Here is a 24909-nt window from a genome sequence, read left to right on the forward strand (position 1 = left end):
GACCCCGTTGTCCCTGCCGCGACCGCCATGCGACCGGTTCCCCTACGTCCTCGTGTCCCCCATGGATGCATACACCTAGGGGCTCCAAAGGATGCCGGCGCCACCCTCTCTCACATTCGAATTCATGGGGATGGTGAGCTATTCTCCCACCTATTTCCTCGACCTCATGGATGATGATGTTGAGTGATGGCTCCAACATCGGCGACATGGCACCTAGCCATCGTCCGTCCCAGGAATATGCTATGGCAGATGTTCCAGGATAGCCGCCGGTGGTAGCAGAGGCCTTGCCGACATACACCCCTCTAGACCCTCATACGGGGATCCTCACGCTCACATGAGAGCACGGCGAGGAGCTATGACAACAGTGGCAGAACCAGCTGCCACCTGCATCGGCATGCTCGGCGCACCACGCTGCGCCCCATGCGTATAAACTGGTGAGCGGCGCCTAGGGTCACGCCTGCTAGGTCTAGCGCAACATCATGGATGGGGGGAACGATCCCCCACAGTTCTCTCGGGCTGACCAAAACATCACCGCTGTGGTGATGCTTCTGCGCGGCCTTCCTGAGCCAAACGACCCTCAGGAACAGGCGATCCACCGAAACCTCCGGACACTAGTCGAAACCGCCGCCGTTCAATAGGCGGAGAGCTCCGCATCACGACATCGACTCGTGGCCTCTCTCGCCACTAGGGGAGTGGGGACACACCAAATGAATCACTCCACCCACTCACTGCTATAGCCGCCGAGCATGGCATAGGAGGCCACATCTGCATCTTGGCTTGACCTAGCGCCCGCTCTGCCCCGACCACCTGTACGCGAGCGGCTCAAACCAAACCAAGACGCTCGCAGCGTCATCAGCAACCGGTGTCAGTCTTGGTAGGATGATGGCGTCCATCAAGTAGTGGTGATGGCAAGCGACATAGACCTTGGCCAGACCATCACGGGGAGTGGTGAAACACACCCTAGGCATGGTCGCTGGCCAGACGACCGGAGTCCCAGCCCAGATGGCCTAGGACCATGGGCCTTCGCCCAACGCATCCAAAGAGCGTCGCTCCCACAACGCTTCAACGAAGGCCGAGGCAAAGGCAAGGCCAAGCATGAGGATCAGGACGAGGGCCCCTCCACATAGAGGGGCAAAAAGAACAAAAAAGATCGCCACCGACTGACTAACTCCGTATTGGTCGCCACGGCTGATCACATGGGCAAGCAGCCCCAGCAGGGCCTTCTAGACCACTTCAACGAGCTCATGGAGAGCCTGTGCACCAACCACGCCTACCCCATCAAACACCTCTATAAGGACTACACGCTCCTCAAGCGCCTTCTGTGATAGGTCGGCGGGCCAAAGGAAGAAAAAGGCGAAGGAGCAGCAGCCAAGAAAGGGGGCATAGCATGCAAGGATCCGGACGACTGAAGGTCGAGGTGATCAGACCGGATGCCTACCGACTGAAGGACGACAACAACAACATTCTCACCAACGCTTGGAACAGCTATGTCGTTTCTTCCCCTAAAATTCAGTCTTACCATTGTTTACTTAACGTCTACTCCTATAAAAGTGCCCTGACCCAAACACTTTCGCCCTGGGTCGCTCGGGGGATCCACAGGGGTGGACTACCACCTCTCTTTTTCATTTACTATCATATGGTAAAACTCCTTCCTACCCGAACAAAAGGGTAGTTTGTTCCTTTAAATTACCTTACGTAGCTTTGCTTTAAATATTCCGACCGATCGCACCCCGCCTCTACCTACGGTTACGAGCAGCTGAGCCTCGCGGGCCATGCCTAGGCTCCTAAGGTTGCAACCTATGGGATGAATGAGCAAGTGCAAAAAAGAAAGAATAAAAAACAAAATTATGCTAAGGTAAAACTAAGGAACGAATGGGACAAGCTTCCCCGAACGGAGTGATTCCATCACAAAAACAAAACCGATTGTATTCATTAAAGTGCACAAGAATGTTTATACAGGGGCTCCCCCACGAACTTAACTTTTTACATCTGTTGAACTACTTATACTTTACAAGCTATTGGGGCTACCCGGTGGCATCTGCTGTCTGTGTGACCGGTGAAGGCACGGGCTGCTCACTCCCCGGCTAGACGACATTTGGCTCGGTTGGAGGCAGGGCGATGTCCACTTCTGACCTAGGCCCCATGCCATCCATAGGCTGGGCAACGTCCCCCTGATGCACGCTTCCAGCCATGTCCTCACGGCGAGCATCCATCACCCACTGCGCGGAGACTTGCTCGGCCAACAACCTTGCGTGAGGCAGCAAGCTCTCCCCGAGTGACTAGATATCCTCCATGCTCAAGCCATCGGCATACCCGCTGCAAATGGTGGTGAAGTCTAGGTCTAGGTGGTATGTTGCCACCGAAGTCAACACCCCCGACGCTCCGTAGCATAGCCCATCGGTGATGAGGGCCCGGACCTCATCCGGAACTTCCACCAGCAGGATGGCGGGTGTGCTGGTACTTAGTGTCGACCCAAAGACCTCCGAGACGACAAGCTAGGCAACATTACGAATCTGGTCAAGTTCCCCCTCGAGAGCACGTCGCTCTTCAAGGGACTTGGCCAGTGCCTCCACATTCCAACCAAATGTCGCCTTGGCTGTCTCTAGGTCTCACTCTAACGAGTCCACCTTTCCGCCTAGCTCTAGAAGAAGGGCGACAAGCTTAGAAGCAATCTAAAGGAAAAAACCAACACGACAAAAAATAGAAAAGGTACGTACCGAGGCGAGAGTTCTCGAGGATGGAGAGTCCCTTCGCCTATCGGGTCACCTGCTCGCACAGCCAGCATTTGCCTCCTCTGTCTCCATCACCCGACCCAAAGCACGAGCACTTCCTGGTCAGCCTCCGACCGGACCTTTTGCTCTGACACCAGGGCACTCTGCTCTATCTCTAAGATCTGCAGGGTACCTCGAAGCATCACCTCGGTGTCGGCTAGGGACTTCTGTAGTGTCGCCTTGGTCTCCGCTTGGCGGCCTTCGCCGCCTTAAGCCCCCGCTCGGCGGCGGTCGCCCACTCCACCGCGAGCTGCTCCGCCGCCTATGCCTTGGTCGCATCCACTACCCGGTCCTAGGACTCGCGATGGGCGGACCCTAGCTAGCGCTCAAACTTGGCCATCTGGGCGTGCTCCATCCGAAGGAAACATGATTTGTGACACGACATCTCCTGCAGACCCTACAAAAACAAGAAGCAAGCATGCTGAGGCAACCAACGAGAGACTAAGGGGTCAAGGACAAGCACGGGAAACTCACATCCATGGTGTGGCATAGGTCAACCCTGACCAACCGCTGGATGGACTTAACCCACTCCTAGGCATCCTCAAGCTTCACCGATAGCTTGGCAAGATCAAACTCCATGGTGAGTCCTCTCCCCCAAGGATGTCCCAGAGATGACACTTCTACGAATCTCGAAGGATGAACCAGACCTTCATCGGGTCCTCAGGACAGGGCCACACTAGGTCAGTCTCCTCTAGCCCGCTGGAGGGTCCAGCCTCTGACCAGACCACCGCTAGCTCCCATGATAGCACCGTGCGGCTCCACCTCATCAACTACTTCGTCATTAGTGGGGATCTCCACCACCACGGTTTCATGGGCCACCGACAGGCATTCTGGCTCTGTCCCAGCCCATCTTCCCCCAGCACCTCCAGCGCCGACCGGGAAGGTGAGCCATGTAGCCCTCCGCCTGACGAAGCAGGGAACCTGGTCTCCCTCTCCTCTTCCACCACAGCCGGTGGAGGAGGGGCCACAAGGGTTACCTCCGATGCGATGTCAACCGTCACCACCGGGATCACCACCAACACCATCGCCGCCGCTGCCGCTATACTAGCGACTGACCCAAGGGGCGCCGCCCCTAGAAGGGAAGGATCCACCGCCACCACCCTACTCTCCCTGCCACTCACCATGGCATGCTGCAAGGTGGGCCTCCAAACCTCCTACATAGGAGTTGGGGCGATGCTCTGCCACGTCAGCATCTAGTCGCTGTCAAAAAAGTACAGCTCAGTCACACTCCAAAAAACTAACCGCAAGATCGAAAAAAACAAAAAGGGGCATACCGGGATGAAAGCGGTATGACTCTGAAGCCCCAACCCAATGACGATGGGCCCATAGGGCAAGGACCGCTCCCAGGCTGTGACCTGCGTCCCCTCGCTTCAATTGAGGGAGTCAACTCAACCGCCAGCTGCTCGGCCTATGGATCACCACAACCATCAGCTCGGGGCACACCGACTGGAGCAACTGGCGGGGCATCCTCCCACTGTGAGTTGTGCATCGGCGCCGGCCTCGATGATGTATGGGTGGAAGCCCACTCCTCTGACCGCCTGGCTTGCTCTGCCACGCCCGTGGCTAGTGGGGACGAGACCGGCGACGCCACCGAAGGGCGCGGTGACCACATCCGCTTCGCCTCCCGTTCACCGATGGTGTCCACACTCAGGGCACACTTCCTTGGCATGGGAACATCGCTGCGCCTCTCTACCTCCTGCTCGCCGCCAACGGACACAGCCATAAGATCACGACGCTCCACCGAGGTTGCAATGACCTCCCAGCTTTCCTCCTCCTCGGAGAAGATCATGTCATCCCCCACCTCTGTGGGGTCCTTTGACTCAAGCGCTGACTTGACGTCACTCCTATTTTCCCTAGCCCGCACGCATCGAGTGATCTCCTTCTCCTTCTCATGCTTCCGCCGAGCCTCCTTGGCTTTCTTCTTCTTCCTGGCATCCGCCGCCTCCTTCTGGGTGACCTACCGAGCTGTGCCCTCCATCCCCTTCAGAAGGTGCGGCCGGGACTTGTAAACTCCAAGTCCCTACGAAACAGGTGACTCAATCAAAAACAGGAGAACAAAGGGGGAAAAGAACACAAAGTAAAGAAAGGGGAGCATACCAGTTTGGACACCACCGAGGAGTTGAGAGGTCCGGGCTTTCCATCGACGTTCTCCTTGGGCTTTAGCTATAGCACCTGGTCAAGGCGACTCCAGACCTTGTCGCTCGGTAGCTCCTCCGGCAACACACGGTCGGGGTCCGTTGGGCCGCTGTACTTCCACATCAGTCACGTCCTCTCCGCCAATGGAGCAACCTAATGGCGGAAGAGGGTGTGGAACACCCACACCCCATCAAGGCCACAGTGCATGAGCTTCTTAAGCTCTGCCTCGATAATCTCCACCTTATGCTTCTACCAGCTAGTGGGGCCCCACGACCAGCTATTCAGCCTCTCCGACCTCCTGCCAGTGAAAGGAGGGAACGGCGCCTCCGCCGGGTTTCTAATGTACAACCATTTCCTATGCCACCCCTGATTGGAATCACAGGGGATATACATGGGGTACGAGCCCCCCATGCTTGGTTTCTTCTTTAGGGCGAAGCCCCCCACCAAAGCGGCCTCGAGCGGATTCCCCACCGACAAAGTTCACCCAGAGAACATCCGCCAAAAGAAATCCACGTGCGGCTCCATCCCAAGGAAGGCCTCACACACGGTGATGAAGCCGGCGATATGCAGCACCCCAGTCGGATTGAGGTGTTGCAGCTCTAAACCCCACTCATTGAGGAGCCCGCACAAGAACCAATGCGCGGGGTATCATAGCCCGTGCTCATAGAAGGCAAGGAAGGAAACCACCTCGCTGGGCCGATGTTGTAGGAAATCCTCCCTCCCGGGAGCCCTCCAGTGCGCCACCTCCTTCAGCGGTAGAAACCCCTTCTCGGTGAAGGCCTCCAACACCGGCTCCCTCACAACGGATGACCTCCAGCCCGACATTTCGCTCCGAGTTCGTGAATGGATTTGTGAGTTTTCTCCTCTCCCTCGCTCTCTCTCTTTTCTCTTCTAGGAACTGCCGCAGCACTCAGACACTCTTGGCAAGAAGGAAGAAATAGAAGAGATGACAAATGAGGAATAGGCGAAGGAATGGGGCGAAAGCCCTCTCCCTTCTCCTACTTAAAGAAAAGGCGTAGTAGTTGGGGAAGGCGCGGCGATTGGGGAAAGATGAAACGACGGGGGCAAAAAAAACCTCTCCCTTCCCCATTTAATGCAGATGGGATACGATGGGACGTGCCCTGACCGATGAGACACACCCTACCCGACGGAACGGTGCCTGATCAGATGGGACATGGCTTAGGTATGGCCCACCACTACCGCATGACCGGGCATAAAAAACAAAGTGCCACCATGCGCAGGTGGCTCACCACCTCTCTAGGTGGGCTTGGAAAAACCCAAACAACGAAATCTCCGCCAGGAGAGACCATCGGACTTCCTAAGTCAATCGAATGGCTTAGAAAAATGCCGAGAGATAGGTAAGGAGCAGAGGGATGCCCCATGTGGCCCATGCCAACTCTGTCACGAACGACAAGTACGGATCTCGGTCGGACATTTTTGATTGAAGCTCTTCAAACCCCGACACTCGAGTCATTAAGTTAACATTACCAAACTCCACTATTTCTTTATATATAATCATTCATACATCCATACACGCATTCATTCCATATGCTTGTGCCCCTCGGACGATTCGGGCCCAAATCGCCCAGGGGCTCGGTAACTAAGGCATCGCACATGCGGCTAAATGCATCACAACGCTCCGTGTTGCGTCATGAAGCGGCAGTTGCCTCATTCAACATGAGCAATGACCGATTGAGGTTCGAAGGCCGACCGACAAAGGGCTCGAGGCCGCCTCATGTCAAACAGAGCCAGGGGAGAAAAACGTAGATGAGCCCCATGCGGCCCTCGCCCAGTCTGCCCCGAAGCAGACAGGGTCATCTCAACCTTCTCATTCAATCCTAAACCTCTACCAAACCCATAGAATCTCCACCGAGGGGAGGCCAGCAGGCCACCTAGGTCGGTCTCTAGAACGACCCAGGCATCTACCGAGTTATAGGTAAAGGAGAATGGAATGTCACAAGAGGGCTATGCCGACCTTGTCACGAATGACAGACCTGGATTTCACTTGATCATACCTGTCAGCGAGCTCACCGAGCGCGTCACTCAAGCCCAAGCGATCGAGACAAGCAACAAAGCTCAGCCCCTCCGGTTGTGAGAAACCGAGGATGGGGTAACGCATAAAACTCAAACCGACCCCTGCCAAGCCCCATGGGGTTCAGGGGCTCAAGACACCTAAAAACTAACTGCCTCGGCTACGAGGGTTGCACCGATGCCAGGATCCATGAGCTCTGTCTCGCCCGATCCCAAAACTAACTGCCTCGGCTGCACGGGCTGCACCGACGCCAGGATCCGCGAGCTCCGTCTCGCCCGATCCTAAAACTAATTGCCTCGGTTGCGCAGGCTGCACTGACGCTAGGATCCACGAGCTCCGTCTCTCTCGATCCCTAAACTAACTACCTCGACTACATAGGCTACACCGACGCTAGGATCCGCTGACAAAACACCCTAGACGATTCTGTTCGAATCGCCCAGGGGCTCGGGGGCAACACCCGTGGGTGCGCTCGCGCGCACCCGCTGATAAAACGAAAACTTCCACCGCTGGCAACATGAAAAACCCCCAGACGATTCTGCCCGAATCGCCCGGGGGCTATACCCATGGGTGCGCTCACGTGCACCCGCCATCGAGACAAAAATCCCCCAGATGATTCTACCCAAATCGCCCGGGGGCTCCTGTTGGATTCATAAACCCAGGGTCCCTCATGGACCGGCTTCCCAACAAAGGCTCGGCCCAACAGACAACATTGCGAGCAACACGCAACTCATGGGCCGGCCCAAATACCTAGACTACAGGCAGAAGGATGATCCAATCTCTGATCAGAAGGCCTGGCTGAGGAGGAGCGGTGCCCCCTTCCGACTTCGGCCCACCTCTCCGACCGGAGCGCTCGCTTCGGTCTCCAGCCCGCCTTCGAACGACCTCTCTGACCGAAAGGCCTGGCCAAACACCACTTCTGACTCTGACCCGCTTCTCCGACCGGGAATACGTCGGACCCCTGCTTATAGCTCCTCTCTGACTAGCACAATCAGAGCCGACTAGGACCAACCGACCGGGGACCCCCGCTCGGTAAGGACCAGGAAACGGATGAAGAAAGTAAGGCAGCGCACTCAAGTCAAATGCAATACTAAGGACCATACCCTGTTCACCTATAGGACAGTACCCTACGACCTCCCTGGCATGACAAAATGCAAGCAGTGTTGTAGGTGCCGATATTTTCCCCTACAGTGTTGTGGGCGCCATCAATTCTTATACCAGACAAATACGGTAAGGCTCCCCCCACGTGCCTTTGAGGCATCAACAGTGTTGTGGCGCTGACATTTACCATACCAGACGAACATGGTAAAACCCCTTGTATACCTCTGGGTATCAACAGTATGGCAGGCATCGACATCTGCCATACCTAAAGAAGACGACGCAACCTCCCACGTACATCTGACATTAAATAGTATTATGGGCGCCTACCATCATCGTGTACCCGCCGGCATGGGCAACAAGACTAGTAAGCATACGCACTCTCTCCCTCTCACTTGTAAGGCCATCCCCTTCATCAATAAAAGAGGATGCGCTCTCTTCAACACAACAAGTTGATTCAGATCGATCAAATTCACTAGTACACAACAACAAAACCACCAGGTTCAAATCTCGAGCACACGCTCGAACATATAGCACATAGCGGAGCTCTCGTCACTCTCGGCTCCTCTGACCAGAGTCCGACCGGACCTCTTGTACCCCCCATCTTTCTTCTTCTCGTTTGTAACCCCACTGCAAACTTCGAGCACCTGGACTCAGGAATAAAGTCACCGACCGACTCAAACTGGATGTAGGGCACGTTGCCTGAACCAGTATAAACCCTGTGTCATTGAGTGCTAGGCCACCTCCGATCACAACGTACGATAAAACTACAAATATTTACGTGTTGATCACTTTCTGCACCGACAATAACTTATGTATACAAGTTGTGTTTGATAACTTTTGTGTAGATAAGTTGTGTTTCATAAATTACTGTGTTTTTAATATTTGGTATACGTTATAAGTTAATTCGTCCCTTTCTGTTTAATAACTTTTATGTTTCTAAGTTTTTGCATAAGTTATAAGGTATTTTGTTTCTTTCGGTTTAATAACTTGTGTACATAAGTTGTGCTGCATAACTCTTGAGTTTTCTAGGTTTTTTGCATAAGTTATATGCTATGAGTTATATATGTACATATAAGTTGCTACTACTAGAATAAAATTCTTCGAAACATATGTAAGTGTGATCTAGTTTTGTTCATCTCGTCATGTAGAACACACCGGTGCAGATGAAATTAAAAATTGATATAATATTTAAAAATTATAGCAATTTGAAATAAATATTTTGCTTTTTTCTATCTTATGTCATGTTGACATCACCAAAGAAAAGGAGCGGAGGGGAGAGTGGGAAACAATAACTGCCCCTGCAGAGCTCGCGGACTGGTACGGGAATGATTTTTTTTTTCTAAAATGGAAAGTGAAAGAGTTGTCTGATTTTTTATCGCTGGTCTATGGAGGAGTGATCATTTGCTAAATTGTGATCGCGCATACGTACACTATCAAGACATTTCATCGTGAATTTAGTGAAAATGATTCGGTATTGTAGATGATTATAACGTTTTCATAAGTTGGATCAAGTAAGATAAATTTCAGTTAAGGGCCCGTTCGATACGTTCGTCCAGCGTGGAACTGCCAAGAATTAACGTAACCAGCACCGATCCCGATCCACCACCGGATCGGAGGATTTGGCTCGTGTGACCCGTGTGAGTGTGACCTGCGCGGCTGCACCGCACAACCAACGGAAGTGCATGCAAGCGCGCAAGCGGGGGAAAACGAAAACGAGAGGCGGCTGGTAGTGGTAGCGCGTCGCAGACGTACGAGCGAAATCTGCGACAGGGACAAGCTTTGTAACGCGTGCACCAGACCAGAGTAGCAGGGTGCAAGTGATGCCCACTGTTCAATCAATTATTTATCGTCGTCTCCCACAGAGTAGGTGTAACCGCATAGCACTTTTTTTTCCTTGGCAAAAGTGGCAGCTCACGCTCACCGATTTTTTTATTTTTAGCTTTTTTTTGAATTTTTTTCACAAATATATTTCTGAAGGTAAGATTTTAAAATTTAAACCCTTATCTCGGTGCCATCGTTGCTGGTGCTGAGATCTTAGACTCGGCGCTGACATGGCGGTGATTTGACAGGCAGCTCGGCGCCGAGCTCGACGCCGTTGTTATGGTGCCAAGCCTGCCTTACGTATGGGCCTCAATCCTTTATCTCTTCCTCTCCCTTTCTCTCTCGCACCGCCAGCGCCCACCCGAGCAGCGCACCGCCACCGCCGCACGCGCTCTTCCCCACGCCCTTCCCCGTGGCTGCAGCGGCCACCGCGCCCGCACCCTCGCCCGCCCCGGTCCCTGCACCCTCGCCGCGCCCGTGCCGTGCCACCGCCGGCCCCCGCCGCGCCACCGCTGGCCCTGCCCACTGCAGCGCCCGCGCCCTCACCAGCGCCCACCACCGCGCCACGCCCGTCGTGCTGGCCGCCCGCGGCCCTAGGCCGCTCGCGCCACCTCGCCGCGTGCCACCGTCGCTGGCGCCACCGTCCCACGCCACCACCGGCCCCGGCCCTCGCCGGCGCCCGCCGTGCCTGCCGCCCATGGCCCCAGGCCGCTAGCGTCGCCTCGCCGCACGCCACCGTCGTCGGACATGTAAAAATTGTGAATTTGCAATGTTCATACTTAGTTAGCTTTGATTGTAGTGTAGTAGTTTTGGCATTTGTTATTTACTAGTTAATATGATGACTCAAGTGGTTGATTTAGTTAGTGATCTAGTGAGATAGATATGTAGATAGATAGAAACATAGATACATAGGTACAAAGATATAGTTAGATAGCTACTTAGATAGGTAGTTATATATTTAGTTAACTAAATAGGATCTAGCTATTTAGTGAGTACACTGTATATATATGTAATTATTATCTTATTTACTTCGTTTGTAGTTAGAAAGTACTTAGGTACTATCTATCATCTAATATGGACTAAAGGACATGTGTTTCGTTATATGTTTGAAATAGATGGACAACCTAGTGACCATATATCATAGAGGCACCGTTGAAAGTGATCGCTACGGATATGTTGAGTTTTTTACATGCAAAGCGTGCCTGTGCTATTCAATGATAGGCCTTCATTTAGTGAGATGGTTGCAATGGCTCGGGAGGAGCTGTATTGCCTTGGAGATGATGATGATGGCATTGCAGTTGAGGGTGTACTGCACCTAGGTTCTTCTCCCAACATCCTTAGGCGAATGATCCCAATTGGATGTGTGGATCAGTGGGAGAACTATGTGAGATCGGCTCTGAAGAGCCAGCTGCATTGTTTAAATGTGGTTGTATGTCGGGTGTTAGTTGATCCCATTCCTCATGGGTTTTCCCCACCAATGGGTCAGCAGGCACACTTCGACCCTCCCGTCCTGGAACTTGATATGGATGTGGATGTTGTTGCACCTACGATTCCCGACGCTCAATCTGCCCCCAATGAGATAGTTGGAGATGCTTGTCAGACTCATGTTGTTATGACAGATCCTCCTCATGAGATCCCTTTGACAAAGAATTATCGGAGTAAGTGTCTTATCCGCATGGTTATTGGGAGTTTACCTCCTTTCTTACATCCATTTCTTTCATTCTTTCCTCATTTCTCTACTTATGTTGCAGGAGATATTTCTGACAATGTGGATGTGCCCCCTCCGCCTGCCAGTGTCGTCATCTGCCTCCTCCGCCTGCAAGCCCGCCTCAGCAAGAGCGATGAGATTGCTCAACCTGGCAGTGTCGTCCTCATCCTGTCCCCATCATCAGACAACACAATCGGTGATTGAACAGTGCGACCAGCTCGCGTTCTATGCTCATCTAACTATTTTTCCTCATACCTTGCACGATCCACCTCTACGGCATGTTCCTCGCTGCATCCAATCCCTTCATGTATAAAATGCAATCAGTTAGCAAAGCGATTATATTACATTTAAAATCTGGTAACGAAAAAAGGCTTTTAAGCACTCACTTGCACATAATGCAACAACATGCTCGTTCAAGACATGCATCTGTACTCTTGTCTTCTCTCTTGCCTCCTTCCTTGCCCTCTCCTCCTCTAACGTCCTCCGTCTCTCCAATTCCCATTTATCAAGCCCAACATCGATCGAGTTACGAATACCGCGCTGTCTAGCAAACTCACGTATCTTGTTTTTGTGATGTTTAACGAATAGATTGACGTAGTCAGGTCCATATCCACTCTTTCGTGCAATTACTTGCCTCCCCTTCAGTTCATCCAAGAACTTAGCTTGACCCTCATAACATTCTCACCTGCATTTTCTAGTGCTATGCTCAAATAAAAAATTATATCATATATGTCTTAACAAAAGAAACAAAATACGATTTCATGTTTACCATAAAAATAATCAACCTCATTATAGTCAACCATATGGCCACAATAATGGTCTATTCCAAGCTTCGAAGGGACTAGACCATAGTTGGATTTAACATCACATTCGCACTTGACTCGAGGTGCTTTGTAAATTAACATTTCTTTCTTCTTTTCCTTTGCCTTTGATGGCTCCAGACATTGATTCTTAGGACCGTAGAGCCACTCATTGAAACGACACTTCGCAAATCCATAACGCTACAAGAGAATATATTAGTACACACACCTATAGAGATAAACATTTAAACAAATACACTTTCTACTTACTTCGTGTTTGTTCGGACACATAAACTCCAACGTATTCTCAGGGTTTATCACAGCTCGATCTCCGCATTCGCATAGAGGGGGTTCCTCGAGTCGACTAACTGTGGCTATGTGCTTCTCCTTAGCCGTCATAGGCGGGGGGTTAGGGGGTGGAACCCACCGCTTGAAGTGCTCATGTGGATGTCTCCCTCTACACCAATCGTCGAAAAAGAGGTACCTAGGGTCAAACTTGTCTGCACCGTCGATCCACTGAAAGAAAAACCACCTCTCATAGTCCTACACAACAAGATTCCAACAAAATATTAGTAGCCTACTTACACAAATAAAGAAAAAAGATAGTGAAAACAATTACTTACATTAAAACGACTGCATGTGTAGAAGCAATGCGCTGCTGTGTCTGGATGTTTCGATTGAAACACGTCGCCCGGGAAACCACAGTCACAGTTAGGGACATGGAGGTCAGGAGGGACGGGGGCATCTTTGCTAGACGAGTCGGGGTATAATTCTCGAGGACGACCCCGTTTTCGCCAAAACTCCTTCCGATACATTTCTTGCATCTAATAAAATGGTTATAATTTAACAAAAAAAATCAAAACATCACAAATTAATGTTAATGAGAACCATAACTATAATACAACCAATTTCGTTCTAAGAACCAAAAGCAATTAACATTAAACCTTAAACCTAGGGTTGTATAATACAAAGGGCATCTTTGCTAGACGAGTCGGGGTATAATTCTCGAGGACGACCCCGTTTTCGTCAAAACTCCTTCCGATACATTTCTTGCATCTAACAAAATGGTTATAATTTAACAAAAAAAAATCAAAACATCACAAATTAATGTTAATGAGAACCATAACTATAATACAACCAATTTCGTTCTAAGAACCGAAAGCAATTAACATTAAACCTTAAACCTAGGGTTGTATAATACAAAAATTAAAAATTGCATAAAACCCTAAGTAATGACGATTCTTAGGTTAAAAAATTCGACTAATATATATCGAATCGATGCGAAAAAACTAGGAGGGGGCTAGGATACCTTGCTCTCGAAGCTCTATGGATCAAATTAAAGTTTTCAAGGTCCAATATGCCGATTCGTGAGGTAGGGTGAAGTGTGGAGAGAAAAAACCCGAGAGGGAGGAGAAAGAAGAGGAAGAAGGCTCGGACAGAAAGGCTGGGGCCAGGGTTTAAACACTACCTCGATGCCATAGATCATGGCGCCAAGCTCGACGTCAAGATCTATGGCGCCGAGCTGCCTGCTAAATCACCACCACGTCAGCGTCGAACCCAAGAGCTCGGCGCCAGTAACGATGGCGCCGAGCAGTGTAAAACGACGCCAGCAACAATGACGTCGAGCTAAGGGTCCAGATTTTAAAATCTTACCTCAAAAACATATTTGTGAATTTAAAAAAAAAGAGCTAAAAAAATAAAAAATTCGGTCACGCTCACCTGCGAAATCAAAACAGTCGTCCTGGATTCTACTCACTGGACTGTTATAGCCTCTCTCATCAAGTGATGAGCCACTCGTGTGCGATGTACTCGCTCTCCCGTTCAAGAAAGAAAATGTAATTATCATTTTGCATTGGAAGATGTACTTCTCGGTAAAAAAAACATCATTACCACTTTTCAAAAAAGTTAAACAGTGTTAAATTTTACTACTCTATAAAAACAATAACATATATAATATCAAATAAATATTGTTAAATTGATTATGAAATATTTGTATAGTATATCTATTTTGAGCCATAAATACTAATACTAATACTAATCTATATAAATTTAATTAAAATTAAGAAAGTTTGACTCAATCTAAATCCAAAACTGCATCTTTTCGAGGCTGAGGTAGTACTATATTAGTAGTAGCGGTGTAGGGGTGTTAGTGATTTACCTATATATGTTTAGGTTAGCCGTTCAAGATGCATAGAATAGTCTATCCTCCTCCACACAAATGAGTCTATCTCCTTTTACTTGACCTAGTTGACTTAGACGTGTATGTTTAAAGCGTATCCATTGAGTTTTAAGCGCAATAAAATGTTTGGGCTACACCGTTAAACTTGTAACAAAACATTTTCAGTCAAAAATCTATGACGCTTTCAAGGCACGTAATTAGACACTTTAGCATGCAGCTCTATTGCTAGACTTTGATCAATATGAGTACATGAAAATAGGGGTTTCAAACAAAGAAATTGCATATGAGTTTTTCTTTCTTGATGATAAGAACATATGAATTTTAACGGTACACGGAATTACAGAAACAGTGAAAGCTCTCAATGTCTCATAGGAGCTCTAACGATTTCAAATATAGACTTGTTGCCACGTGAGATGACCTATTTGTCTCATAGGAGCTCTAGGGATTTCAAATATAGATTTATTGCTACATAGATGACCAAAGTCACTAGATTGCTATAAAACCCAAATACACTAGACGATTATTACTTTAAGATGTGATAGGGGAAATTAATATCTACCTTTTGTCCGATTTGTCAATTTAGATACCTTGGTATAGAATCTTAGTTGTTGAACGGTAACGGCCTAGTTTGGCTTACCCCATATTCGACTTGTTCGTCTTCTTTTTTCAGCCGGAACAGTGTTTTTCTCTCACAACAATTCAGCCAGAACAGTGTTTTTCAGACAGTTTCAGCCAAGTTTCAGACCAGCGAACGGGTCCAACATGTCATGTACTTCGTATGTGCAGCTGCTCACTGAATGCACCTTATCCGAATCCAGCCTATCACAGTGACCAAGCTCCACTACCAGCTGACAGCAACGCTGAAGAACTGCAGCTGAAATTGCCATGTCAAATGACATTTCTGTCCCTCCCTCACTCATAAGCCTTTGGCCCCGTTTGCTGGTCTGAAATTTAGCTGAAACTGACTGAAAAACACTATTGTAACTGAATTATTGTAAGAGAAAAATGTTGTTTTGACTAAAAAAATAAGCCGAACAAGCTGAATATGGAATAAGCCGAACATACCCTTTAGGTTTGCTCGATGATTAACTTCCTCTCGCCGAATAAAAGCTCTGTATTGAAAAAAGAACAAGCTGTGTGTGTCTTCGCACAAAAATGATTTCTCAACCAGCAGATTAAGCACTTAATGCTGGTGTGTTAACCAAGGCGCATACTTTAATCAAGAGGGTGGTTGCAATTTGCAAATGAGGCAACCGCGGAGGAAAAGGCTCGCAGGGATGGTGGCAGTGGCACGCCGCAGCTACCTCTCCCCTCCCCCTCGCCGCCAAGGCCAACAGCACAACGAGAGGGCACCACCGAAGAAATGGAGCTGAGCCTGCCCCTCCTCCTCGCCGCCTCCCAAACTCCTGTTCCGCGCGTGTAGCCGCGCCGCACCTCCCAATCCTAACACGCCCGCGAGCTCCGCTCCCCGCGCGAGGTAATAGCCCCTGCTCTGCTGGCCCCCAGCGCGGATCGTTTGTTGGCGTTTGTTTCTTGAGCCTTCTGGTTTGTTCTGTTTTCCCACCATTCTTTCTCGGTGGGGTTGGGTTGAGTACTTGAGTTGACCCTCTCCGACGGATCTTAGGCTTTACTTGCTTTCCTACGATTTGGGGGGATTTCTTGTTCTCGGCTTCTTGTCGTCGGTGGGCGTTTCTTGATGTATCGAGTGTCCGTGGTGTCACCATTTGGTGGCAGGTTACAGGTTAGGTACATTGCCTTTGCGTACCATGCGGCGCTTCGGTTTGATGTTGCTGTGCCTGTGCATGGAGATCTACTTGTGTCACCGACACCGAGCCGACCTGATGATATCTTGTGGTATTTGTGCCATGACGACTTGCTTTAGAGATTGACGGTGTGATCATACACGGGTTGCGCAATGGTGTGTGCTTGGTTTTTGTACTTTTGATAGCCATCAAGTTTTATGGGCGATGTTGGACCGAATTGCTAATACCTGTGAGGAAATGCTGCTGATCAATTAGCATTAAAAACTGTGTTGCTAGGATAGTTTTGGTATATGTTTGAGAGCACCACAAGATCCAGTTTTAGCAATTGTTCTTTCGATGTGGGTTGATCTTGGAATATGTCTTGTGGTGCAGGTGTTGTTTGAGCCGCGAAGATGGCGGCGATGACTGCTTACAAGTATCAAGCTCAGGCGGTGATGAGGGACTACTTGCTAGCTGATCCACTCGTTCCGTACACCTCTGTGCTCATTGGCATTGTCCTCTGCAAGATGGTAGGTTGATTTACTGTTCTGATGCCCAAGTGGTTGACTTATGGTACACGTTTGCATTGGGTAATCAAACTTGATGTGAATGCCGATCCATGCTTGTAGCTTACTCGTTTGCCCAGGATGATTACCTTCTTAGAGATTATTTACACCAAATGGAAGACTTTTTCTACTAACCCAAATGAGTAACATCAGCTTGTTGTACCCAATGGTGTGAAAGGCTAACTACCATGGATACGAGTGACTAGTTGCTGGCTTATTAATTGAAAGGAGACGAACTGAGCTTACAATATTCTAAATGTAATTTTTGTCTCCCATATTCTCGGTTCAGTTATTGCACTATCAATAGTTTTGCTGCTAACTGTAATTCCCTAACCAGCAATGTTGACTGAACACGTTGACTTTATCCCTTGCAAGGCTTATCAATAGAGAGGAAATGAGATGCAACCCCAATTAATGGTTCCTTCTTTTAAACCATTGACCATTGATTCTAATGTAACTTCATCGCCGACGTTGTTGACAACCTTCAGACCTCTCACTCTCACTTAAGTTGTTGTACTGTTGATGAATTAATGCTAACTGTAATTTCCTAACCAGCAATGTTGACTGAGCACTTTGATTTTTGACATAAAGATATACTCGAACAAGTTTTAAACAAGTGGTTTAAATCAGTTTGCCCAAAGTTGAGCAATGCTGAGTCCACTATATCATCCATCTCATGTTGTAGAGGACAAAGAAAACATGTGGCGCCAGTTATAACCATTATCCAACTCCCGCCATCCTTTGGTAACAACAAAACAACCTTCTAGAGTAATTTCGGTATGCGACAGAATATATGGCTGCAGGCTTCTGGACTTTGTGTGCCACGTAATAAGTTCTTAATTATTTATAGCCATGCTTCTAGTTTGTTGTTTTGACAAATGACACGCTTTCTCCTTCAGGCTTATGATTTCACTCGAATACTGAGCTCCTTTTATTTCAAGGGCTATACTTCATTGACAAAAATACAGCGCATTGAATGGAACAATAGGTCAGTATTGTGTCAGAGCAAGTACACCTATATTACTCATATTCCATCTTTCATTTCAGAAACTTCATGCTGATGACCAATTATACTTGTTTTAGGGGTATGTCCAGCGCACATGCAATTTTTATCACGGCTGTATCATTATATCTTGTCATGTCGACTGATCTTTTCTCCGACCGCGTCAAGGGACCTATTACATTCCGTAATTCAATAATATCCACTTCTGCATTAGGGGTATTGAATATCATTTATTATGATACATCAGCATTTCTTTTATTCTTTATATGATGTACTTACATTTCATGTTTGAGTTAACATAGTTGTGTCCTGGTGTAATGCTTGACAGGTTTCTGTTGGCTACTTCATCGCTGATCTTGCAATGATCTTCTGGCTGTATCCTTCCCTTGGTGGAATGGAATATGTAGGTGCCAACTTAAGCATTAAACTATGTGCACAACAACCAATATTCATAAATTAGTCTGATTTAACATAACATTTTTTTCAGAATAAAGTTCACATGCCACCAGTTTCCCAACATGGCAGAATATTCTGAGGTGGTCTCTAGCTAGCATTATCTTATGGTTATGTGTTTGCCATTTCAGGTCCTCCACCATACTCTTTCCCTGGTTGCGATAGCTTACACAATGTTGTCTGGGGAAGGACAGTTTTACACATACATGGTTCTCATTTCAGAGACAACCACCCCTGAGATAAACTTGAGATGGTAAGAAATTGAATAGTTTTTTTTCTTGAAGTTAATTCTTAAATCTTAATCGTCAACATTATTTGATTATAATGTTGTTCTTTTCTTTGAAGGTTTCTTGACACTGCTGGACTGAAGAAATCAAATGCTTATTTGGTTAATGGAATTCTGATGTTTGTTGCATGGCTGGTATGCACCATTTAGTATTGTATTTCTTGAATTGAAAAGAGCTTTTCTTTCCTTTTTTTTCACAGTTAATGATTGTTTGTTGGAAACATAATGCAATTGTCTATGTGAAGCTTCGATATGCAAAACCAAAAATTACTGGAGATATAAGAAAAGAACACATGAAATGTAGTCATATCTATTAAATAAAGTATATGGGGAAAAGGGGCATATATGATCTTGTGAGTCACTGCACCCGTATAATCACATTTTTATTTGAAAATGCCTTCTTTTTATACGAGACATGAATTTTGAATTGTCTCAGCAATTGTTGTACTAGGATGTTTTTTTAACAACATCATTTACCTGGCTAACCATTTCGTAGACAAGATTCATTTTCCCTGATGTTGGTGCTGCTGGTGCTGGCTCATCATAGCATTTGTTCATATTTCCTTCAGGTGGCAAGGATATTTTTGTTCATGTATGTATTTTACCACATCTATTTGCACTACAGTCAGGTACTAAGATCTTCATTCCAAATGTATTTCATCTGTTTTATACAATTATACTCAACTACTCAAGTATAAACGTCTTTGTCTCTTTGTGATCTGACACTTGACTATAGATAATGCAGATGCATGCCTTTGGATACTACCTGACATTTGTTGTGCCATCAGTGCTCTTTGTAATGAACACAATGTGGTTCATGAAGATCTTAAAAGGTGTGATGAAAACACTGGCAAAATGGCCATGATGGATGAAGCCAAGAGGATCCTAGAACTACCAACATGATTTGGTCTTCCTGGCATCACTGCGTGACCTTAATCTGTAAAGTTATGGATATCAGGGTAACTAGAGAAAGTTAATATGTAAGTGTTAGCAAACAAGCTAGATTAGGTGAAATTGCACCGTTTTTAGCAAAGCTGGAAGTTCATGACCAGTTTGGTTTGTACTGGAGATCCAGCACGCTGTTCTGCTTACACCATCTGCGCCATGTGTATATGTAAAGAGCATTTAAATGGATGGTTTGTTCAACAGGACAATCCCGGTGCTTTGTACTTTGCATTTGTGATTCAGGGCCTCTTTGACACGGCTTACGTCGGCTTCGGCTTCATCTTCATCTATTTTGCGCAAATCGAGGCATTGTAGCGTGAAGCCGTTTTATAAGCTGGGGTTAAAATGAACTAGAAGTCAAAAAAAAAAAAAAAGCTATTTTTTCTGGCTTCACCGGTGAAGCTGTTTTGGATGAACCGTGTCAAAGGGGGCTTCAGCAGTACCCACAACAATACAATTATCCTAAAAAATTACTGTTTTGGAAATTGACAATGCGCCATTTAGAAAGGAAACATTATTAACAGGACATTTTTCTTTTCTTGGTTGCGGCAGCAGTGAAACTGTACCTGAATTTACCGTGCTTTACAAAGTCAGTAGGAACCCACGGTGGATATAGCATCCGTTCAGTAACCAAGCTAAAAACTCAAATGAAACTCCACCTTGTATATATGCAAATTTGAGAACTTGAGGGGCACACTCAAATGATAAGAGCACAATCAACACTTTGGTAACACTTCTGTCCATGCAGTGACATTCTAGTATTGGCATTTACATGACAAACATGTGAAAAGAAACGAGGAGCAGGAGAAGGGGAGCACATCAGCCTGGAAGGCAGCCACACAGGCGAGATGGGATATTTTGCTTGACCTCTTCTGATACATTTCATAACAACACTATGAGGTTGAAACACAGCTTCAAGAGCAGCATGAAGAAGAGCTGACCATCCTCTCGTTTGGTCTCTGATTCAGAACCATTCCAGCCTGTGGGCTTGGAGCCTGTTGCCCTTGAAGCAATCTCTTTGCTGCAATGGGAACAAATGACAATTAATGTGTAAAAAGTTAGATAGTACTACAGCCTAAAGATCCACCTGTACAACTGATTTTCAGCCCATGGACTGCCCACACTAGGACGGTACTCAACTCACCAATCTCATAAAAAATGTCATTCACATTGATTGCAGTTTTAGCAGATGTCTCCATGAAGAAGAGCCCATTCTCCTGGGCATACGTCTTTGCTTCCTGCACCAAACCAACACCGTGCACACAAATCAACAAAATTGAACTGACTGTAACACCCATAGGCTACATCAAGCAAGCAAGATTTTACAAACAACATAAAGAAGTTGGCAGCATAGCTGAGCTATACTTAATAATAGCATGACTCTTAACCATATATACTTCATTCATATTGATGCAGCAAACTAAACAAAAAATGCAGATATGCGAATCTTAGAATAGAAGTTAAGATATGCGACAGTACATCTAGTGCGGTATGATTTTTTTTTGTTTTTTTGTAAAGAGCTTTTAAAGAACAAAAATAGGCAGGCTGCATTAAAATCCACTCCCACTGAGTTTATTATAGTGTGGCCAAACTGTCATACACAAAAAAAAAGCAATTACATTCTATGACACGGTGATGAGTACATGCACTGCTATAGTGGAAAAGAAGACTTTAATGACTAATTGGTTACATACAGTTTCATATAAGGTAACTAATTAGTAACTACACATATTAGAGATAAGATTGTGTGGAATGAAAGTGGAAAGGAGGAAAGACAGGGAAGAAGGAATCGCATACCTCTGCTGGCACCTGCCTCGCATCTAGCATATCAGCCTTGTTTCCAGCAAGAGCCACTATTGTATTCGGATTTCCTACACCAAAGCAAAGGGAAAAAAACATTACTTGTGTATCAACAACCTATATAACTATCAATTCGCTTGGTTGCTGCCCATTCACATTTTCATTAACCATACCCAAAAACTCAAACATGAAATGGGGGCAAGGGAAATCAAATGCTGAGGGAAAAATAAATTCACAACAGTGTAAACAAGGAAATGCACTAACCCTATTTCTTCCTAAATGATTTAGCAGTGCAGGAACTATATGAAATTAAAAAAAAAATAGCATACATGGAGCATCATACAAGGGGTAAATTAAATGAACAAGTACAGGTTGAAAAAGTTAGACTGGAGAGATTTAATTTTTTTTCTCGAATGTGCAGGAGCTGTGCATTACTGCATTAATTAAGGGGGAAAAGGTCCTAGAAATACAACACACAACAAACTATTAAAGTTACAGACGTGCCGCTGAAAAAAAGAACAAAACAACCAACTGAACCTGCAATCCACTGCATTGAATCCATGTCAAGCTGTGCTAATGCCCTAGCACCGGGCAGACCCTAGAGATTTGCTTCCTCTCTAGCTAATTGCAGCCACTCGCAGCACATCAGGCAAGCCCCATTAAAAAACACATCCTTTTCAATGTTTCCAAAGCATCCCTGTCCCAAGATGATTAGCGAGTTCAGAGCCCTCAATGGCTTGGTGATCATACCGTTGATCTTTATCCACCAATTACTAAACACTACTAACACTACTATGTCCTCCTGCCTTGGGGATTTAAATTTAAAAGAAGGCCACCAGATACACAATCAGTGAATACTGAAAACCAGACACTGGGTGATGAATGCCATATAGGTTAACTATCAACTATAAGGAGAAATGGAAGGATCATGTTTTCATTTTCTAACACAACAAACCAATTCTTGGCAGGAAAAAAAAACTAAAATAAACGGAGTATCCTCAGTATTCATGTAGAAAAATGATGTACCTTGAGCTTGAAGTTCTTGAACCCATTTCTTGGCACGAGTAAAGGAGGCCTAAAGGTAAACGCAATAATGTTAAGTACACAGAAAGAAATGAACTTGGGTGGAGTAATTGCACTTAAGATAGGGATAAGAAATAGAACAGTTGTATGATTGAATTAGAATGCTATATTGCTTCTCAATTCCTTTATGAAGTATGGCATATGGCTACAAAATAAGAGATGTACAAACATCTCAGGGTAGAAATATGGCTACAAAATAAGAGATGTACAAACATCTCAGGGTAGAAATTGAGTTGGAATATGGCTAACAAAATAAGAGATGTACAAAATATCAGGGTACAAAGTGTTCATCGTTCATTGGTCAGACAAGTTAGACATAGATACACAATGATAAGCGCAGAGCACTGGGTGTATTGTCAACTATGTGTTACCAAAGTATTTTGGCAACAAATAGAAGTATGCATAATCATAGGCCACACCACTGGTACCTCTTAGACACCTACATTGAAAGGTCAACAATTTTTTGCATTACCGTAAGGATGGCAAACTAGAAGTTGTCACTTGCCATATTTAAAATCAAAATCTAGTTTAAACTGTTTGCCTCACAAGTACACCATGAATGCAACCATCAGAAAACTTTTGCTAACTTCATTTATGGCATCTCAGTAAAAAAAAGAAGAAGTTTTAACCATTTTGCATTAACAAAAAGTCATCAACAAAATTACAAGGTTGGGAAAACTACTGTGAATTCCTAATTCATTCGTTTATCTATAAAACAGGTAGATCATTAGTGTATTACTAACCGGATTTGTGATGTCATAGACAACAATGGCGGTGGCGGCACCCCTATAGTACATGGGGGCCAAGCTATGATACCTCTCCTGCCCAGCAGTATCCCAGATTTCAAACTTAACAGTCTCATCATTGACTGCTAAGGTCTGGGAAAAGAAAGCTGCTCCAATTGTTGATTCCTACAAAGATGGACCAATGTATCAGGACAAAAGCTAACGATCCGCTCTCTCAGCACGAGAAGTATTTCAATAGGTTCACCTGGAATTCAACAAACTGTCCCTTAACAAACCGAAGAACCAAGCTAGATTTGCCAGCGCCCACATCTCCAAGAAGAACCTGACAAATCAAAATATAATGAAACACTAGCATTCGCATGACGAATGATTAAAATGCAAACCGCAAGTTCCCTAAAACCTCGAGCAACGGAATTTATTCATGAACAGGGACCGTTTAAGAGTCCAGTTACCACTTACCACCAGTATCAAAGGTCAACTAAACTGATCACTCTACATTTGACAACCTTACCAGCTAAAATTACGATTACTGTTTCTCTGTGCATAAATTACCAAGACGCCAAAACACTTATCCAGAAGCATAAATTGTAGAATTCGCAAAAAAAAAAGCATACATAAATTCTAAAAAACTTCTACCAACAAGGCAACAACCATAACGCAAGGACCTCATCTATTTGTCCAGGCGCAATAATCCACAGGCAAAGAAAGTATACGATCGTAACAACCCCACGCGCTAAGCACCATGTAGCCCAGTACCGGCGATCAAGATCCGGCCGGCCGCGATTCGATCTGCGGCGAAACCAAGAACTGAAATCGAGCGCTCGAGACAGGAATTCGCACCAGCTTGGCGTTGCGGATCTTACTCCCGGCGTTGGTCGCCATCGAATTCGATGGCGGATTGGGGAACCGCGGCCGGCCTCCGACGAGATCAAACCGCACGCAAGGAACAGGGCTGGGGAATTTCTAGTTGTTTGCTTCCGCCGTTCCCGTGTTCCGCTGTTGCTATATGCTTCTCCTTCTCCCTTCGTTTTTTTCCTATAAGAAAAAGGGGTTTCCCACTCTAACCCTTGTAAAGTTACATAATTGCCCAGGGCCTGTTCAACCTACTGAAAAGCTTAACAAATGCAGTGCGTTAGTCCAAGCCCAATGTTTTATATTCAATTCAATTGTTCAAAAATGTAAGTTTTTTTTAGGTCATCTTTGGGTAGTTGCTCTACACGCTTGCCGCGATGATCCCCACATTATTTCAATTTGACCAGCAATATGAAAACAATTAGATAGATTGATTGAGATTGATGCTAATCAATAAAAAAATATGTTATCAATATTTAACTATCTCTATTTGAAATTTATAATCTCAAAAGATAAACTACTAGTCAAAGTTTCACCTTATATACCCAGCATCATGAATTTTTAATTAAATAAAACATTTCAAAGCATTTACATTTGATTATCCTTCTAGAGCATCTTCACAGGATTCTCTTTCCTCTTTCTCTTAAAGTGCCGTAGAGAATTGAGAAAAATATGATTTGTAAATTTAGGGGACGGTTGCTCCGACAGTTTGAGAAAATATATCTCATTTACATCCTTGCACACGAGACCCACATGTAAGTGAGTCATTTTTCCCTCATTAGTCCTTAGCTACCTCTCTCTCCCCTCTCTCCCTCTTCTCCTTCTCCCATGGTTCGGCAAGGCATGACGCAAGGAGGAGGCAGCCCACCTGCGGCTTGGCATGGGGAT

At 46.3% G+C, this 24909-nt stretch overlaps 3 protein-coding genes across 4 annotated transcripts; 1 reads left to right on the plus strand and 2 right to left on the minus strand.

The window, feature by feature from the left end:
- Positions 1–10167: 10167 nt before the first annotated feature.
- Positions 10168–10557, minus strand: LOC136536351 (uncharacterized). The gene has a single exon (XM_066528678.1). The coding sequence runs from the start codon at positions 10555–10557 to the stop codon at positions 10168–10170; it is 390 nt and encodes a 129-aa protein (XP_066384775.1).
- A 5224-nt stretch (positions 10558–15781) lies between these two features.
- Positions 15782–19749, plus strand: LOC136521970 (uncharacterized). 2 transcript variants are annotated; one of them, XM_066515764.1, is made up of 9 exons: positions 15782–16022; positions 16681–16817; positions 17753–17841; positions 17937–18072; positions 18185–18259; positions 18441–18562; positions 18655–18730; positions 19165–19224; positions 19332–19749. In XM_066515764.1, the coding sequence occupies exons 2-9, from the start codon at positions 16701–16703 to the stop codon at positions 19458–19460; spliced, it is 804 nt and encodes a 267-aa protein (XP_066371861.1). In that variant the 5' UTR covers positions 15782–16022; positions 16681–16700; the 3' UTR covers positions 19461–19749. The 2 variants fall into 2 exon arrangements, with proteins under 2 accessions (XP_066371861.1, XP_066371865.1); XM_066515768.1 differs by having other exon boundaries at positions 19341–19749.
- Positions 19750–20215: 466 nt separating this feature from the next.
- LOC136521985 (ras-related protein Rab5A-like) lies at positions 20216–24195 on the minus strand. The gene is made up of 7 exons (XM_066515772.1): positions 24010–24195; positions 23414–23491; positions 23167–23334; positions 22367–22415; positions 21338–21411; positions 20685–20778; positions 20216–20561 (listed from the first exon to the last, which is right to left on the minus strand). Exons 1-7 carry the CDS (start codon positions 24049–24051, stop codon positions 20455–20457), a joined length of 612 nt encoding a protein of 203 aa, XP_066371869.1. The 5' UTR covers positions 24052–24195; the 3' UTR covers positions 20216–20454.
- Between the last annotated feature and the right edge of the window lie 714 nt (positions 24196–24909).

The sequence above is a fragment of the Miscanthus floridulus genome, chromosome 2, assembly GCF_019320115.1.
Source record: "Miscanthus floridulus cultivar M001 chromosome 2, ASM1932011v1, whole genome shotgun sequence".
In the NCBI taxonomy this organism is placed as follows: domain Eukaryota; kingdom Viridiplantae; phylum Streptophyta; class Magnoliopsida; order Poales; family Poaceae; genus Miscanthus; species Miscanthus floridulus.

Excerpts from the sequence above, each read along its gene's own strand:
- LOC136536351 (XM_066528678.1), bottom strand. The coding sequence starts at position 10,557 with ATGGGCGGCAGGCACGGCGGGCGCCGGCGAGGGCCGGGGCCGGTGGTG.
- LOC136521970 (XM_066515764.1), top strand. The coding sequence starts at position 16,701 with ATGGCGGCGATGACTGCTTACAAGTATCAAGCTCAGGCGGTGATGAGG. Across the intron at positions 17,842-17,936 it reads CGCATTGAATGGAACAATAG|GGGTATGTCCAGCGCACATG; the intron begins GTCAGTATTGTG and ends TACTTGTTTTAG. Across the intron at positions 18,260-18,440 it reads CCCTTGGTGGAATGGAATAT|GTCCTCCACCATACTCTTTC; the intron begins GTAGGTGCCAAC and ends TTGCCATTTCAG.
- LOC136521985 (XM_066515772.1), bottom strand. The coding sequence starts at position 24,051 with ATGGCGACCAACGCCGGGAGTAAGATCCGCAACGCCAAGCTG. Across the intron at positions 23,335-23,413 it reads GACAGTTTGTTGAATTCCAG|GAATCAACAATTGGAGCAGC; the intron begins GTGAACCTATTG and ends CCATCTTTGTAG. Across the intron at positions 20,779-21,337 it reads CGAGGCAGGTGCCAGCAGAG|GAAGCAAAGACGTATGCCCA; the intron begins GTATGCGATTCC and ends GGTTTGGTGCAG.